Genomic DNA, 18,165 nt, shown 5'->3' on the forward strand with positions numbered 1-18,165 from the left:
TCTGAGCTGATCTGAGTGTAATGTGCAGTACTGGAATTCACCAGAGTGGCAGCATGCGCAGGAAAGCCTGCCTGTTTAAAAGAAGAAGTGTTTGCCCCTCATTGCTGACAACGTCTACTAGGGCCATCGCAGCAAATTAACAGATAGGCTAGATATATTATTTACTATATATACTATTGTAGCGGATGATGTTGGTGAGTCTCGTCACTCGTTGAGTTTGTGTGTTATGTAAGGTGCTCGTGTCTCTTCTCTCTGCCAGAAACGCGCACGACAAAGAGTTCCACTCTGGAACACGACATCCCCCACAATAGTTCTGTGGGTGAATTATGCACTGCCGATGTAGGGTCATTACACAGGCCCCCCAGAATTCACCCATACAGGACACTAGGCGTAACCCAACTGAACGGAATGATTGGGCGAACCCGAATGGGATGATCAGGAGGACGTCCAGGATGCCGGGCGTTAGACGATCGGGAGGACATTGGTTATGCCAGGCGTTGACGCGTCGTGCAGCAACACCCAGGTGTGTCCGTAGAAGCGGACGACCAGGGTGGCATCATGCGTTGCCTAGCTGTGGCTGGGGACGAGAAGAGAGAAGCACGACGTGCAGTGCCACCCAGTCGCGTACAAAAAAGTAAAAAAATAAATTGGCATCTGCATCCTCAGGGCAAAGCACCCGATCTCCCAGAATCCATCCGCCCCGGATTTCAGCAACAAAATTATAAAAAATAAATAAAAACTTCCAAATTTGCTTAGTCATTGTTTTAGAATAAGTTTATAGAAAAGATACGAGTCAAGGCCATGGACCTGCGTAGCAACTGGGGAACGTTTGCAAATAAATGGCAAGGGCTGAGTGTCAACCTTGAAAAGGCTAAACCAGGGGTGCATCCCCGTGGGTGCAGGTTTTTGTTCCAACCGATCCAGCACGGACAATTTACTGTAACGATTGAGTTTTCTACTGAAACATGTAGCACCTAACTGGAATCAATTGATTGCCCTTGTAAAATGCCAGATTGATGAAAAATTGTCCTCTTGATGGGTTGGATGTAAAACCAGCACCCACTGTGGCCCTTTGTGGAATGGTTTGGCCACGCTTGCGCCACACCGTACAGATGATAGAATTAGTCAAGTGATTTAAAGGGATTCTTTAATTGATGAAAAGACCAAGGGTGATATCCTTCAGTGAGTCCACAAACATGAGACATGCCGTGTGCATTTTAAGACTTAATCCAGTATTGTTCCCACTTGATGTCAAGAAAAAACATGAAACATGACAATATTCCACTTGTTAGTCAGCATTATTTTCACTGTAATTGTAACCACATATTTACAGTGGCACCAAGTAAGGGGAATAATCCTGAATACAATGCAACCCTTACTATGACTTTTGACTTCTGATGAGGCTGCTTATACAGTAGGCCTATAGTATTGTCAGAGAGGCCTGTTATAAACACTGTGTCAAATGTATTTTACAAACTTACATACTGATGACTATTATTGTACATTTTAAAGGTCCTAGAGTTCTCAAGCATGAATTCTTATTGTACAATGCAGTATTTCACACATGGAGCACACACATTGTCGTATGAATTGGCTATCACATATTTTAAAAGTGCCCTTTAAGATGACCTTTATTTTATGTTTGGGATTTATTATAACTTAGAATTCATTGGTAGATGAAGCCTAGATGATAAAAACGGCCAAATATTGTATACGAAGTGAAGCTTAAGAGATAAAAATTGTTGTGACCCTCTGTTGAAGCACATGCGGATGAATTCCTCAAGCAAGAAATACTGTTTTTAAAAAAAATGCATATATGTGATCAGTTTTATCTATCGTCTTCATAATGTTATTTAACCACGCAAATTGACTCCAGTTCATCCCAAAACATTCTTAGAAGTATTAACCTCAACAACAAAAATATGCAAACTTTTCATGTCCTCTATTGATGGTCATTAAAAGTGAAAAGCATTCTTTCACATTGCACATCCATATACACCTAGATGCAGTAATTACAAAGGTTAACTGCCCGTGTATAGTACTTGAATGAAATTAAAAGCAGAATAGTTTTGGAATCCAACCTAACGGAATTATAATAGGATTATTATTTATTATTCAATAAATACACGATGTACATGATGCAACTGCCATACTGTCCCCTTCATTTCCAGGGGAAGGTGAGATTCTGTTGCTCCCCACAGAAAGTGTCATCCCTAAAATCCGCAGGAATAAAACACCTGACAAATCTGTAAATTGTTCAGACCAAAGTGCTTAATGTTTTGTCAAAACAAAAACAAGATATATAAATATACATATAAAATATATACAAAGAACAGCATGGCAGACTTGAAAACAATTTTACATGTTTCTTTTGGAACCTGCATGATTAGATTAGAATCTAAATAAATGGCATTTTTCCCCATGCCTTAAAATTTAATTTTTTCAATACCAAGCAAACAATGATGGCTGTTCAACAACACATGCGTACTTGCACTCAAATCTCTGTGCAGCTTCCAACTGTTGCACGGCTTTACCAGGTAGGCATCATGTCAGGGAACCAGACGCGGCCAAGATGCTTCGACACCTCCCAGTGGATGTCGTCCAGCCCATAGCGGTGATCTGGAACCAGGACTTCCTCCATGATTGATAATTGGGTCAGTCTGTCTCCACACATTTTGACAAACTCCACAAAGGCGCTGCAAGACACTTCACACTCTCCCAAGCCGATGGCTGACAGTTGTGTGCAGCGCTGCGCTATGCGGATTAGCTCCTCATCTAGTGGCCGTAACCCGTTAGCGCAGACCACCAACTCAACGAGCCGAGGGCAGGTGAGCCCAACACGGCCAAGCACGTCTTTGCTGACCGAGCGGCCAAAATACAGATGCGTGACAGGGAGTTCATCACGAAAGAAGGGGCCAAACTCATCCTCGTAAAGGAAGAAGTACATGACCAGATTGAATTTTGGGGAGTGACGCACCATGGCATCCCAGCTGCTTTTCTTGATTGTATGGAACTGCTGGCCTGGATTTTCACTCACCACGTCGATGCGCAGGTGCTCCAGGTGCACATGCTTTTCTGACGAGAGTGCGATGAGGAGTTCATCACTCAGCAAATGGTAGTTTAGAGCCAATTCTCTCAGACCATGGCACTGGTCTGCCACACACAGGATGCCTGAAAGAGGAGTATATGGCACAGCATGTTAAGGATGCAATCATAACGCAGTATACTCAGAGGTCAAGTAAAGAAATGTCATACTGCTTTCATAACAACCACTACTTTTAACCCAGAGTCTCGTCACTTGTTTAAGCTTCCTCCTGTGAGGTTGATAAATGCACATGAATTCCTTTAAAGCTAAACACTATTGTATACAGGGCCCAACATTAAGCCCTTTTGAATGGTGGAAAATAATACTTGGCCAATACTGTCCCAGTATATTCATAGTATAATTCAACTTTACAATTTTTCAATCATTACACCTTCATAAACAATAATTTATTTCGCTTTAATGCGAACCAAGTTATGGTAAAGCCCCTCTTTGAATAGTTTCAAATAGCAAAATATTGCCTGCTTTTTTCTTATTCTGGTTTTTATGATTTATTTAACAAACATGACTTCTTGGTATGTTGGTAGTATGCCGCTTTTCTAATTTTAAATAATACAGGGACAATTTTTGTGACACATTAGAACAGTAATTAAGTGGCATTTTAAACTGAAAGGTGATGGCTTTGCAACCATCCAACAGGGACACGTCTGTTTTGTTAAGATTGTGCTGCTTTCACCATATTCATTTAGGAGATTTGCACCACTGCCTTCAGGCCGGCGTCTACGGAATCTTGGTGGCCCAACAGAATGCGATAATGCCCCAGGCCATCACTAATGTCGAACCCTATTATATTTGTTAAAAGTTCAGACAGAATTGATTTTGCTGAGATGGATTGCTGCAGCAACTTTGCATACCAATACAGACAATTGTTCTAGATCAATCAAACAGTAATGATAATTTATCACCTGGCCTCGTCCCCTAATTTGTTCTCGATGTCAGTACCTGCAGGTGACACATGAGGACAACTGCTCATTTTCAGCAGTTTCAGCGTGTCACTGTTATTGGCCACAAGGACTTTGAGGGAGGGGTCGTCTACAGGCGTGTCATCAATCTTCAGGGAGGACAATGATTTGGAGTTCACAAAAACCACCGTCAACGCTGATATGAAGTGAGACTGTTGAAATGATACAATGAAAGAAAAATATGAGTTTACTGATATAAAAAACACACACCATGTCACTGTTGTCTTTGCTATTTCTTTGTTTAAATTATTGTGCGATTCTGAAACATCTTAAGAGTTTAAATATACATACCATTAAAAATGCATTTTGACTTATTCACTTGTCTGAATGAATGGTACATACATATCTGTCAAATTCTTGCAAAGTATGTTAGTTCATGAGCACAACTTTGCACTTCCTTTGTGACTTGCAAAGCCCATAATCTGGGAACAAATTCCGTGAATAAGCAAAAGGTGTTTTATTATATTTTCGGAAGTAGAGAAGAAGAGCTCTCTAAATTTCTCATGTCGGGGGGGGGGGAGTGGCATGGGTTGAGCCAATATGCCTTGCAAAATTGCCTCATAACTGCAACTGTTAAAATGCCCCTCAACAGAGTGTTTGTGCCAGAGAACACACATTTTCCAGTGTAGAAGAACATTTCCTACAAAAGGAAGAACAACGCTACCATTGTGCAGTTTTATCTATGTGGTATTCACTGACCTTAGGCAGCTCCATGAAGCTGGGCCGAGCTGTGGAGATGAGGCCAAGTGTTTTCAGAGAACAGTTAACAAGCTGAGAGAGGATGTCACATGCCGCTTCTGCTGACTCTCTGCTGCTATCCACCTGTACATAATAAAACAAAGCTGAGATTGCATATCCTCAACAGCATCTGTCCTCCTCTCACAGCTGGCACATACCTTGAAGCTGACATACTGCAAGTGGTTGGCGTGTCTTTTGATGATTTGTTTAATGAGGTCAGGGTGTGTGGCTTTCAGGTAGGAGCTAGCTGGCTGGTTCAACTCAAACTCAAAGCATCGCCACAGATCCGGCATGTGAAAGGCATGGTTCCAGCCCCTGCAGACCTGCATTCATGCAAATTACTTTTAGCATTTAAGCCTTGGTACAAGTCATGCATAAATTAAACCATCCATTAAAGTCAAACAATTCTTTCAGCACTGTTATTTTAGATCACATAAAATTTTTTGCATACTTTTTCATTGCACTGCCCAGCAAACAGTTTCACTGATCGACAGTATTCCAATATCAACATACACAAAAAATTCAAGCAAAGCAGCTCCCCTTTCGAATTTACCTCCAACAGTCACAGCAAAAAAGCAGGTTTTTCGACAAAAAAAAAAAAAAAAAGCGCCATTCATTTTCAATGGCAAAAACAGTTACTACTTCAATAAAAGTATCAAGTACTTTATTAAGTAAGTCAGCAAGTCAGCTTTATTGTCATCTTCTTCACATGCACATAAATACAAAGAAAAGGAAATTGCGTTTCTCTCTATATCCCTATGAAAGACACATAAGTGAGACATACATACATTGGAACACGAATATGAATAGTAACAATAATAATAATAAAGTGATGTAGTGACAGGCAACAATTGAGACAGTCCATTGTTGTGTTTTGCAAGGCCCCAGTAGTTCTTATAAGAAAGCAAAATATTAAAAGTGCTCTGTGCTTGACTGTGTGTGTATGTGTGGAAGTCAATCATGGGAGGCAAGGGAGGGAGTTCAACATCCTGACGGCCTGGTGGATGAAGCTGTTTGTCAGTCTGGTGGTTCGAGACCGAAGGCTCCTATACCTCCTTATAGAGGGCAGCAAGCTGAAAAAGTTGTGCGCTGGGTGTGTCACATCTCTCACAATTGTGACAGCCTTGAGAGTGAAGCGGGTGGTATAGATATCCTGCAGGGAGGCATTGATGATTTTGCTTGCAGTGTTCACTACACGCTGTAGGGCTCTCATGTTGTAATCCGTGCAGCTCCCTCTCCAAACAGCAATGCAGGTGGTGAGGATCCTTTCAATGGTCCCTCTGTAAAACTTGGCCATGATGTGTGTGAGGCACTAGCGTGCTTCAGTTTCCTTAAGCAGGTATGAAAATTATTCACCTTTCAGCGAAATTCGCCATTTTGAAGTCAAAAGGGGTGACCTACGTGAATTGTGTAGATCCGAGGAGAACATTTTTAAGGGGGTGGGGGGGGGGTCGTAATTCCATCTAACTAACTAACGACATGTTTTATTGAAGTTGCTAAGCCTGTCGCGATATGCAATGAGTCCATTTGTCGCAAGGTAAATAAAAATGAGGACTATAATTTTCACGGCTGCGTTTTATCACCGCGTGCGTGCATGCATATATTTGTGCATGCGTGTAGAGAATATATGAGACTTCTGTTCATTTTACAGATGTTTATTGGTAGTCAACACCCTGTAGAATTACAGTTCAGACATACAAAATAAGGAAACAATTATATTACATGTATAAACGTTAGCACTGCTACATTGAGACTAATGGGGGGTTAACAACATTTGCAAACAAATAAAATGAAAAGAAAAAAAAAAATCACCACAATCAATGACGATAAGCACTTTTTTGTGGAGTGTGAAGCTTTTAGCAGTTTAACGAACGTACTTCCAGTGAACATATCAAAATGAAAGCACGCTACGTTCATATAAATAACAATTTCTGGAGTCAATCCCCCATACTTCAGAATTAATACTATATTATGTAAATACTATAATACTACAGAATTCAGATTTTACACTAAGAATGGGTTTAAAATGACACCTTTTTTGAAAAGTATGATTGGCACTGAATATTATAATTCTTATAATACTATTTAATATAGTAGTATACTATAATAACAATGCTATATATATATATATATATATTTTTTTTTTTTTTTAATGTTTTGAATAATGTTGGAAAGGCAAAGTCAGTGTTCTGAATCTGTTTACATTGCATTCTTTTGCACGAGTAAATGCTATCAACATTTGACCTAATTGTTTATGTGTGATTAATTATTGTTATTTACATGTTTATTTGTACTTTAATAAAGAATTTAAGTGTTTTTGTGAATTAATAAGCATCAACAAAAATTTCATTGCTAAATTAGTAAGAAGTCGACTAATCGTAAAAATAGTCGGCTGACTAATTGTTTGGGACAGCCCTACTGGAACATATTTCCTCCACACCCATCTCACCTTTTTAACCCCTGACCCATTTTCATGCCCGTTAAAAAATAGAGGCGCGCTATGCTTCCTTGGCTTATGATGTGGTGTTGGTGGTCAAAGAAAGATCCTCATCCATGTGCACGCAGAGGAATTTTGTGCTGGTTACTCTCCGGAAGTTGACAACAATCTTTGTTTTGTTGACATTCAGCAGGAGGTTGTTATGTCTGCACCACATTGCCAAGAGGTCTATCTCAGTCCTGTAGTGCGTCTCATCGCCATTGGTAATGAGGCCCACCAGAGTGGTGTCGTCTGCATATTTTACCAAATGATTGGTGCTGTAAGTTGTTTTGCATTCATGTGTAAGCAGAGTGAAGAGCATGGGGCTCAGAACACAGCCCTGAGGGGCGCCTGTGCTGAGTGTGATGGTGCTAGAGATGTTGTTGCCGAAACATACTGCTTGCAGTCTCTTGCTGAGGAAGTCCAGCAACCAGTTGCAGAGGGAGGTGATAAACCGAGCTCGTCCAATTTGCTAATGAGTTGTTGGGATATTATGGTGTTGTATGCTAAACTGAAGTCTATGAACAGCATTCTCACATATGAGTTTCTCTTGTCCAGGTGGGTGAGGGTTGGGTGGAGGGCAGAGCATATTGCATCATATGTGGAGCATCGGGCCCTGTATGCAAACTGGAAGAGTGTGTGGGAAGGTAAATTTTATATGTGACATGACCAGCCGTTGAAAACACTTCATGATGATAGGAGTCAGTGCTACAGGGCGGTAGTCATTGAAGTTGGTTGGTGATGACTTTTCGAACGGGTATGATGGTAGCGGTTTTGAGGCAAGAGGGGACAATGGCTTGATCCGGTGAGGTGTTGAAGATATCAATGAAGATGTGCTTTAGTTCCTCAGCGCAGTCATTCAGCACTCGCCCATGGATATTGTCTGGGCCTATTGCCTTGCGAGAGTTGATGTTGATGAGTGCTCTTTTCACGCTGGCAAGAGGCAGGAGCAGTGGTCGGTCATGGAGCGGGGGTGGCGTTTTCTGTGGATGCATGTTGTTTTGTCCATCAAAGCGTACGAAAAAGCTGTTCAGGTCGTTCAGCAGAGGTGTGATGTTTTCGCAGCTTCGTTGCGCTGGTTTGTAATCAGTGATAGCTTGGATGCCCTTCCATAGGCTCCGAGCATCTTTGCCACCTCTGAAATGTGAGGTTATTTTTTGTGTATATTCCTTCCAAAAAAAAAAAAAAGCTCCATTCATTTTCAATGGCAAAAAGTTTCTACTTTAATAAATGTATCGAGTACTTTATTTTTTGTCCGATTCACTTTATATGTTGAGAAATTCTGGAAATCAAGGAGAACCAGGCTAATATATTGTTAGTAAAAGGAGGAGTAGAAATACAAGTAATTGTGTAGAGCTAAAGGTATATGTGGAAGTACACGTCCAAGTACACGTAAATGTACTTGTAGTAGGACTATAAGTGGAAGTAAATGTACAAGTACTTGTAGAAGTACGAATAGAAATACATGTACACATTCAAGTACACATACAAGTACTTGTAGTTGAAGTACCCATTCTTTTTCAAAAGCCAATATTTGAGAAAAACTTTCCCGTTCATTTCCAATGGCACGTTCAACACCCACCCACACATTTTTTCCTTTCCCTTCTATTCATTTTCACCTCAAACTTTCAAAAAAATCACCAATGCCTATACAGTATGTGTCATTTCAAATGACTGCTATATCCATCACTTCCTTTGACGGCTATATAAGTCAATTCCACAGATTCCTAGATTCCTCAGATTCCTATGGGAAGTGGGAAAAAATTACCGACCATCAGCCCAAAGCATCTCCTGACAATTTCTCCAATTTGAATTTTCTAGTTGTAAATGTAAATATGTTCAGTCCTTTAGTGATTTTTTTCAAGTCCTGTGCATGTTAAGACATTTCTGTCTTGAACATCCTTTCTTTCAACTGCAGTGAATTTAATAACTAATCAAGATAAGGTGAATTTCATTTCAGTCATTGAACCCATTCTCACTCTGTTCATTTAATACAGAGTGCAGTGGCTCAAATATGTGGAAGTCTACTGTTTAAAAGAGGTAAACCACTGCTTCCTGTTGAGTATTTTTCTCACTGAGTATGCTGAATTTTGACCTGTTACAATGTTTACCTGAGAAGCATAAGCTCTATCCAGCAGAGGCAGGTACTGGAAGATGTAGAGAAGGACCTCTTGGGGCAGATGTTCCCAGTGGACCACTCTTTCATCAAGATCGGTTTCCCTCCTCTGCTTGCTAGACCGCTTGAGAGATCCACTGCTGGTGCCTCCCCCATCCTCCTGCTTAGTTCCCTGGAGACCACGTTTCATCCTGGAGGATACATAGATTGAGGGGGCAGTGGTAATTATGTAAAGATTCTTGATCACACATGTGATCATGCTTTACAGATGGATTTCACATTATATAACAATATTTATACATTTGATACATTTTATACATTTCATACATACAATTTATACATTTTATATATTAATTAGGCGTGCGAAGGCCCTATTGTTTTGCAAAGGATTATTATTAGGGCCCGAGCACTAAGCGTGCAAAGGCAAATGAAAACGGCCAATTTGGAGGCCTGAACATGCAGGAAAAGTCACCAAAATTTGCACATACGTGCAGAAAATTGTAAATTTCGATAATTTTGCAACGTTGCAAAAAAATGTAACAAAATGGCTCGGTGGCGCCCCCTTGAAATTTTAAAATTGGCCTATAACATTAGGGTCTGTCAGCGTAGAGCGATGAAATTTGGGGAGTCTATACGTTGTCCAAAACCGCTCCAAAAAAGAAGTTACACCCATATTCCAAACCCAACAGGAAATCGGTTATTTTGGATCGAATATGAAATTTTTATCGATTTACAGGGTGCACATTTGAGACCTTTTCGCCGAGAAAGTTAGTTGGATCATCTTCAAAATTGGTGAGACTGTTCAGGAGACATATGAGATTTTAAGTTTTTAAAATGGTGCGTTTTCATTCACAGGTCTGACCTGGGCGTGGTGCCAAAGTCGGCCATTTTTTCGGCAAAATGACAAATTCAGTAAATGACTAATAGTTCCTTGACACAACGTTCAATCTTTTTCATATCTGGCATGTATGTGCGGTATCCCACCCTTAACACGAGTGCATTGAAATATTACCCATTAGGCCTAGCGCCCCCTAGTGAGAACACAAAATGCCTTTTTTTACGAGACAGGTTCCTCCTCCAAGGGAAAAAAATCTGTTGACCTCAAACCTGCATCAGGGGAGCCTTAAGACCTGTGTTCAGGTGCCTGATGAAAAATATTGAGGTTTCGTTGAAGCGGAGGGGTTCAAACAGGAAAGTGAAAATGACCGTCAACAATTGGTCTCGCAAAAAACTTTGAACAGTCATAACTCAGCAGATATACAACATATCTGCGCCAAACTTCCCGTGCTTGTTGAGAGTAATACCCTGAAGGGTCTTGTAGGGGTCATTTGCATCAACTCTACAGTGCCAACTAGTGGCGACAGAAAGGAGTTTTTAAAAAGGCCTTTCCTATTGGGTTTTTTCAACGTAGAGCAATGAAATTTGGGGAGTCCATACCTTATGCAAAACTGCTCCAAAAAGTATCTTGCACCCATTTTCCAAATCCAACAGAAAATCGGGTATTTTGGATCGAATGTCAAATTTTTATCCATTTGTAGTACAGTTTACGTTTGGAGGCCTGAACATGCACGAAAACTCACCAAATTTTGCACATACATGCGGCTTTGCGTGGATTTCGATAATCTTGCGACATTACAAAAAAATGTAACAAAATGGCTCAGTGGCGCCCCCTTGAATTTTTCAAAAAGGCGTTTCCTATTAGATTTTTTTAACGTAGAGCAATGAAATTTGGGGAGTCGATACTTTGTGCAAAACTGCTCCAAAAAGTCTCTTGAACCCATATTCCAAACCCAACAGGAAATCGGGTATTTTGGATCGAACGTGAAATTTTTATGAATTAACAGGGTGCTCATTTGAGACCTTGTCACAGAAGGAGTTAGTTGGATCATCTTCAAAATTGGCGAGACTATTCAGGAGACATAGGAGATCTAAAATTTTCAAAATGGTGCGTTTTCATTCATGGGTCTGACCTGGGCGTGGTGCCAAAGTCGGCCATTTTTTCGGCAAAATGACAAATTTAGTAAATGACTAATAGCTCCTTGACACAACGTTCAATCTTTTTCATATCTGACAGGTTTGTGCGAGATCCCACCCTTAACACGAGTCCATTGAAATATTACCTATTAGGCCTAGCGCCCCCTAGTGGGAACAGGAAATGCCTTTTTTTTACGAAACAGGCTCCTCCTCCAAGGAAAAAAAATCTATTCACCTGAAACCTGCATCAGGGGAGCCATAAGACATGTGTTCAGGTGCCTGATGAAAAATACTGAGGTTTGGTTGAAGCAGAAGGGTCCAACAGGAGAAGTGAACATGACTGAAGCCATTTCGTCTCACCACAAGTTTTGAACAGTCATAACTTGGAAGATCTACAACATATCTGCGCCAAACATCTCGTGCTTGTTGAGTCATACTCTGAAGGCTCCTGTAGGGGTCATTTGCATCAACCCTACAGCGCCAACTAGTGGCAATAGAAAGTCACTCGTTTTTCCAATACATGTCCAGTTCTTTTCAGGTTGGTCATTGTAGTTTCAAGACCTTTTGAAATACTTATTTTACGGCCCATGTCCACATGTCTCTGTCTGTTGCCGTGACGACTCTTTGCTCGCCATTAAAAGGAATTTTTTTTTTTTTTTTTCAGAGACTCAGGCAGCTTATAGAGCCACAGAATTTGGCACACTTGGTCGAATTGGCCCAGTTAGAAGATTCATTTTGGTAAATTGTAAATTTCGATAATTTTGCAACATTGCAAAAAAATGTAACAAAATGGCTCGGTGGCGCCCCCTTGAAATTTTAAAATTGGCCTATAACATTAGGGTCTGTCAGCGTAGCGCGATGAAATTTGGGGAGTCTATACCTTGTCCAAAACCGCTCCAAAAAAGTATTTACACCCATATTCCAAACCCAACAGGAAATCGGTTATTTTGGATCGAATATGAAATTTTTATCGATTTACAGGGTGCAAATTTGAGACCTTTTCGCCGAGGGAGTTAGTTGGATCAGCTTTTGAATAAGGGCTTGGCTGCACAGCTCAGCAGTGGCTCATTTTTTGTAGTACTCTCTCCAATAGGGGTTTTTATCTCTTAGGTGTGTGAATGTAAAGAGGCGACTTTCGAGCATGTTAGGTTCTAATGAGATGATTAGAGAGGAGGATCTGCCACCACCCTGACCTGCACACTGTCCGAGTTGCGTGACGTCCGAGTTGCACTAGATTGCGAGGGCCCGTTCAGTCCTGCTTGCAGGCCTAGTTTGAGTTGTATTTTGTCATAATACTTTTTTATATATTTGAAGCTCAACTGGAAATGAGTAGTAATACCCGTTTGTTAAATATAAACATTTGCTTCTATTCATGTTACTTTTCCCAAAAAAGTGTAAACTAATTATTTTCTTCCAGTTGTGATCATGTATTTGCTGTCAAAAACAAAGCACAATCCTTTATAGTGATTAAATGGTACATGAAACAAAGCTGGTTTCATCAGACCGGCGAGGTCTCAAAATTGAGAGGCAGTTATTTTTTTTGCCTTTCTTCACCGCAATAACTATCTCTACACTTACACATGACCTTTGATTTATGGCTGAATGTACTGTGCAAAAGCAAGAGTTCATATTTCTGTACTGTTCAGTTTTTAATTTACTGTATTAACTTTCAATCAATATAGTAACAGCCCTGAAGGCCCATATATTGTAAATAACTTAAACTTATCTCTTATCTCAATGCCATAGCACAGTTTGATTCATGAAATTTACAGAGATTAAAACATTGAAACCTTTGTAAAGATCACCTTCCATCATTGAAAAAATATATCATCTTTGGTGACCTTTAACCGGGTGTGCAAAATAATTTGTGGTAGCTTTCATTATCACAAAACATTTGTCCTGATACATTGTTCCCCCGCTTCACATTACCAACACTACTTGAACACCAGAAACCCCCCCGTCCTCCGGTTGATGGGTGTCTCCCCCATCACACTGTGTCCTCTGGTAAGAATAGTCACATCGCAATAGCAAAGCTTGCTTGCATTAAGGAGCATCCGTATTCATTCATGTTTCATGGATCACTTCTGTTCTTTCTTTCTTTCTTTCTTTCTGTCTGTCTGTCTGTCTCCCCAAAAATGTTTTGTCCATCTGCATTCTCCGATGAATAACTAAAAAGCCACGATTACAGCCATGATGATGATGAATGGTGGAAAATATTGCTCGTAGGTTATTTTTTATTCAATCTAAGGTGGACAAAAGGGGAAAAAAAGATAATTTGTGACGAAAATGCCCAGAATGTCCTGTCCTTTTTGCAAGTTATTCTAGTTGTTCTTTTTTGTAGTTCTCTACATATCTTACTGATTACTATGCAACATGAAACTAGGCTTTGCTCTGATTTGATGGCTCATCTGATAGATTTTAAGTTTTGTTCTGGTTGGTTGTTGGTTATATCTCCGCAGTAGAGCTGTCCCGACTAGTCGACGTTGTCGACGTCATCGATGACGTAAATGCGTCGACGGGCAAAACATACCGTCGACAGGTAATGATGGGTTTTTAAAAAATTACATGCGGATAAAGTTAAGAATGGCGGGCGCTCACGATGCTAGCGGTTGTTACTGGCACCCCCAAGGGGGCCGCTGTTATTTCAATGTGACCGGCATTGTCAGATTGAGCAAATAGGAAGAAAATGGGCAAGCGAGAGAGAAAGCGAGATTGGATTGGTGAGTTGGAAAAGTTCGCGGGTAGCGCGGAGTTGAGTGGCTGCATCCCTCACGTTTTTGTTTTGGTCAATAAAAGTATCTATAAAGAGCCATCCGACGCCTCTCGGTGTTTTTATGCACGCCGCCGCCTTCCTGAGGAGGAAATCGGACGAACCGACGACAACGAGCCAAGTGAATCGCTGGTCCACTCCTCACTACGGCGAGGAGTTGAAAACACCGTAATTACCTAGAAGGGCAGAATTGGTAACACGTGAAACCGGCATAAAGCCAAAAAAGCGGACCAGAATAGCCAGAGCCTGGAATTATTTCAAGGAAAATATGGAGGGTGCCACCGTGAGTACTCTTTGCTAAGATGAGCTCGAATACCACGGTAGCACGTCGGCTATGAACAAACACTTGAAGCGCCGTCACCAAAGTGTAATTTTAAGAAACAACAAGCTAGCGGATTATAAGTCCATACAACTTTCTAATGATTTTTTTAAATGGAAGTTGCCTTTATGTGCGTCGTATCAACGTGCATTTTTGTTTAATAAAATAATTAATATATATATAATTGTATTTTTTTTTTTAATTATTATTAAATTTATTAGGATCATGGAAGCTCCCACTTGGGGAAAATATATACATATATCCTGTATATACATAATATAATAAAAATATACATGAAAACAGCACTGGCTTGCTTACTGTAATCCATGACTGCAGTAATGTTAGTTACTTTATATTACAAAGTATTACTGTGTATATACATATAGTAGTATACTATAAAATTAATACTATATATTTAATTTTTGTTACTGTGAGTATGTGTGCCTTTCATTCAAAATAATTGTGGTAATATTTCAGTGTGCCCTCTACTTTATCTATTTTCAGGTTAAAACAAACAAAAGTTGAACAGTTTTCCCACTCCCTTAAAAATGCAGAATGCACACCAGAAAAAGCGTGTGAACTCACACAAAGTATTCTGAAAATGGTTGTCCAGGACATTGCAAATCATTTGAAGTCACAGTGTTTCCGTTTACATTTTTTTTGCACTAGTTAATGCCAGCAGCATTTGACCTCATTGTTTGTGATTTATTATTGATATTTATGTTATGTATTTAAAGAATTTAGGTGTTCCAAAATGTTTTTTGAGGATTAATAAGCTTCAACAAAAAAATCATTAATAAAGTAGTAAAAAAAAAAAAAAAAAAAAAAAAAAAAAATTAGATTAGTCGACTAATCGTAAAAATAGTTGGCTGACTAATCGGGAGGAAATTAGTCGTTTGGGACAGCCCTACTCAGCAGCCAAGGGTTTTGATTATTTGATGTGAGATTTTACCTGCGCCATTAATCTCTCATGCACATTTTGTTGTCAATGACCACAAGTTCATTGTTAAATCCAGTTCTCGTCAATATAGAAATATCGAAAAAGTATGAATTTACTATAACCAGAATGTCCATGGTAGAAGCTGTAATGTGCAGCTCCATAGTGGGAAATACATATTAGCAGTAAAAAATACATTCTGGATAGATACAATAATTGGCTGACCAACAATCCAATTAAAATGCAAAACATCATTCTACATTGTCATCTTTTAGAAACACAGTTTAAAAAAAAAAAAAAAAAAAAAAAAAATGTCTGAAACATTTCGCCAAGCAAGATTGTTAAAAAAAGACTAAATATTTTGTATTTTTGTTGTTTTAGATCAAATTGAACTGATTGTGTTAATAGTGTGCATAATGTTGTATTAAATCAATCAAAGGCCCCTGAATCAAACAATTGTGGCGGACTTTGTAATATCGTTAAATATATCGTACAAATACTCCCATTGACAACGTATCGTCGTGAAAACGCTCATTTATATCCAATATAGCACAATTCTGGTTCAAAAATGCCTACAAAGTGAAGCTGTTTACCACTCAAATTATTTGGAGTTTGATAGGTGAGGCATTGCTTTGCAAATAAATGCAACCATAAACCACAATGCCACTCAATGAACCCTCCAGATATGAGTAGGCAGGCACTTGAATAATAAAGCAGCAGCCCTACATTATATCATAGATTTCAAAATCACTTGTTTGCAATGATGTTTGACTTTCAGAGGCAATTACCATCGACTAACCGCATAAATACCAAACTTCGACCAGGTCACAGAGTCATTATGACTCGTTACACATAAAAGAATAGAAATTTTGAATTTGGATGCAAGAAGACCTTTATCTGTTATGGAAGACATTTTGTTGAAAAACCTTGCAAGTATGTCTTTGTACAAATTATCTCGAATCTGTAAGAGGCCAACAGAATGCTAACTAGCTGGTTTGAAGTCCAACAAATATAAAGTTAAAAAAAGTACTCTAATCTACTTTTGTACTTTAATACCAGCTCATTATACCCGCTTAAAAATGTGTATTATTTGACAGTGTTCAAAGTTTTACAGTAGGGCAATTTCTTTTTTGCAAGTGCAATTCATGAAATTGCACAAATACTTTTGAGGAAATATAACCACTAAGACAAATTACTTCTTTTTTTTAATCTCAAGTAATTTTTCTAACATTGTTTGGGAAAAGGATATAGGTTTGATAAAATGTTGACATTTATCTGCACTCATCTGATAATGATCACATTGGAGCGAGTGGACACGCCTCCTTGTCCCACAACAAACAGAAGTACTTGTCTCATGACTAATTCATAAACTTCACATAAGCTTAGACTCATCAAACATGTTTTCATACAAAACTTAACCCAACAATGCAATTAATTGTGACTCTGGGATGATGTTTTGCATTGGCTAAAATTGACCGCACCGGCGGTAATTTGCTTACTACACAAACACGAGTTAGCTCCGAGTTTAGCCAAACCATGATAGATTAGCTAGCACGTTTCCGAAAATGTAGGGCTGCGATTAAACGATCATGTGGAACGCCTCAACCTTTGTTTCCTATAAGAGTTGTTAAATGTCTTCGTCTTACCTGATATCACCTCAATCGGCTGTTTGTTTATAAAAAGCTACCAGTCGGCGTCAACCGGGACCTACACAACAAAACTGCGTTCGAGCTGCTCCGCTCAAACACATTGGAACATAAAACGGCAAGATTGGTCGAAAGATTGATAAATAAATATCAGCTCGTAGCAGAAGAGTGCAGATTTCAAGACGCGGTTCCGTCTTGGAACGCGTGACCCAGATTCGTCTCACTGCGCTGCTTCAATAGTTTGTCAGTCAGCTAAAGATGGCGTTTGTGTGATGCAGGCAAGCAGCAGCGAAGGGCTGATCGCCTGAGCGAGCCGACCAATCTGCATTTCTTGCAAAAGGTCAACCGGGGGCGCTATTTTTCTGAACTGAAATTCGCCTGCTTTTATTTATTTATTTATTTTCAAATACCACAAAGACACCATACTTATATACTGGATATCCACACATTCAAGACATATTACAAATAATTATAAAGAAAACAAAATTATTAACACAAAATAATCCCAAAAAAATATTGAGAACAATATGCCACGGGTTTAAAAAAATAATAATTCAATGAAGAAATTTTTAAAGGCAATAAAATGGGGTTTTGGAGAATTTCCTTTTTTTTCTATTTTTTTATTTATAAAATCAGATTCACAAAATAACATTCTCCCTTATAGGCTATATGAAATGATTCAAAGATCAAAGGCAGATATTTTCCAAAATTAAACTGCAGATAGTTTGCCTAAATTTATGGGAAGAATCACATTTCCAGAACAGGTAAACCAAAGTTTCCACATGATACAAAACAGAAAGCACATTTTAGGTGAATGTCATTTTTTTAACTTCACGAAAAAAGATCTTACACTATTATGCTACCTTCCCCTGTTGTGCGTGGCTCAAAATGACCCACCATTGTGTTAAAATAAATAAATAACCCAACATCATCATTTTCAACTTGAAAATGTTGACGTTTTCTAGTTCGACCCGAACATTAGATTTATGTCATTTCTGTCAATCCCACGAAAAATACAAAATACAGAAATATACTCTTATGTAATTTACTGTAGTGAGTAAAAGTGATGCATATTAAAATATGACATACCCTAATTTTTTTTCTCTTGACGACCAACTCATATA

At 39.2% G+C, this 18,165-nt stretch overlaps 1 protein-coding gene across 1 annotated transcript; it reads right to left on the minus strand.

The window, feature by feature from the left end:
• Positions 1-1,130: 1,130 nt before the first annotated feature.
• On the minus strand, positions 1,131-17,338 carry LOC130916049 (F-box/LRR-repeat protein 3-like). Its single transcript, XM_057836423.1, has 6 exons — positions 17,042-17,338; positions 9,391-9,586; positions 4,962-5,126; positions 4,765-4,887; positions 4,046-4,217; positions 1,131-3,171 (listed from the first exon to the last, which is right to left on the minus strand). The coding sequence occupies exons 2-6, from the start codon at positions 9,583-9,585 to the stop codon at positions 2,531-2,533; spliced, it is 1,296 nt and encodes a 431-aa protein (XP_057692406.1). The 5' UTR covers position 9,586; positions 17,042-17,338; the 3' UTR covers positions 1,131-2,530.
• Positions 17,339-18,165: the final 827 nt, after the last annotated feature.

Source organism: Corythoichthys intestinalis, chromosome 1 (assembly GCF_030265065.1).
Source record: "Corythoichthys intestinalis isolate RoL2023-P3 chromosome 1, ASM3026506v1, whole genome shotgun sequence".
Classification (NCBI taxonomy): domain Eukaryota; kingdom Metazoa; phylum Chordata; class Actinopteri; order Syngnathiformes; family Syngnathidae; genus Corythoichthys; species Corythoichthys intestinalis.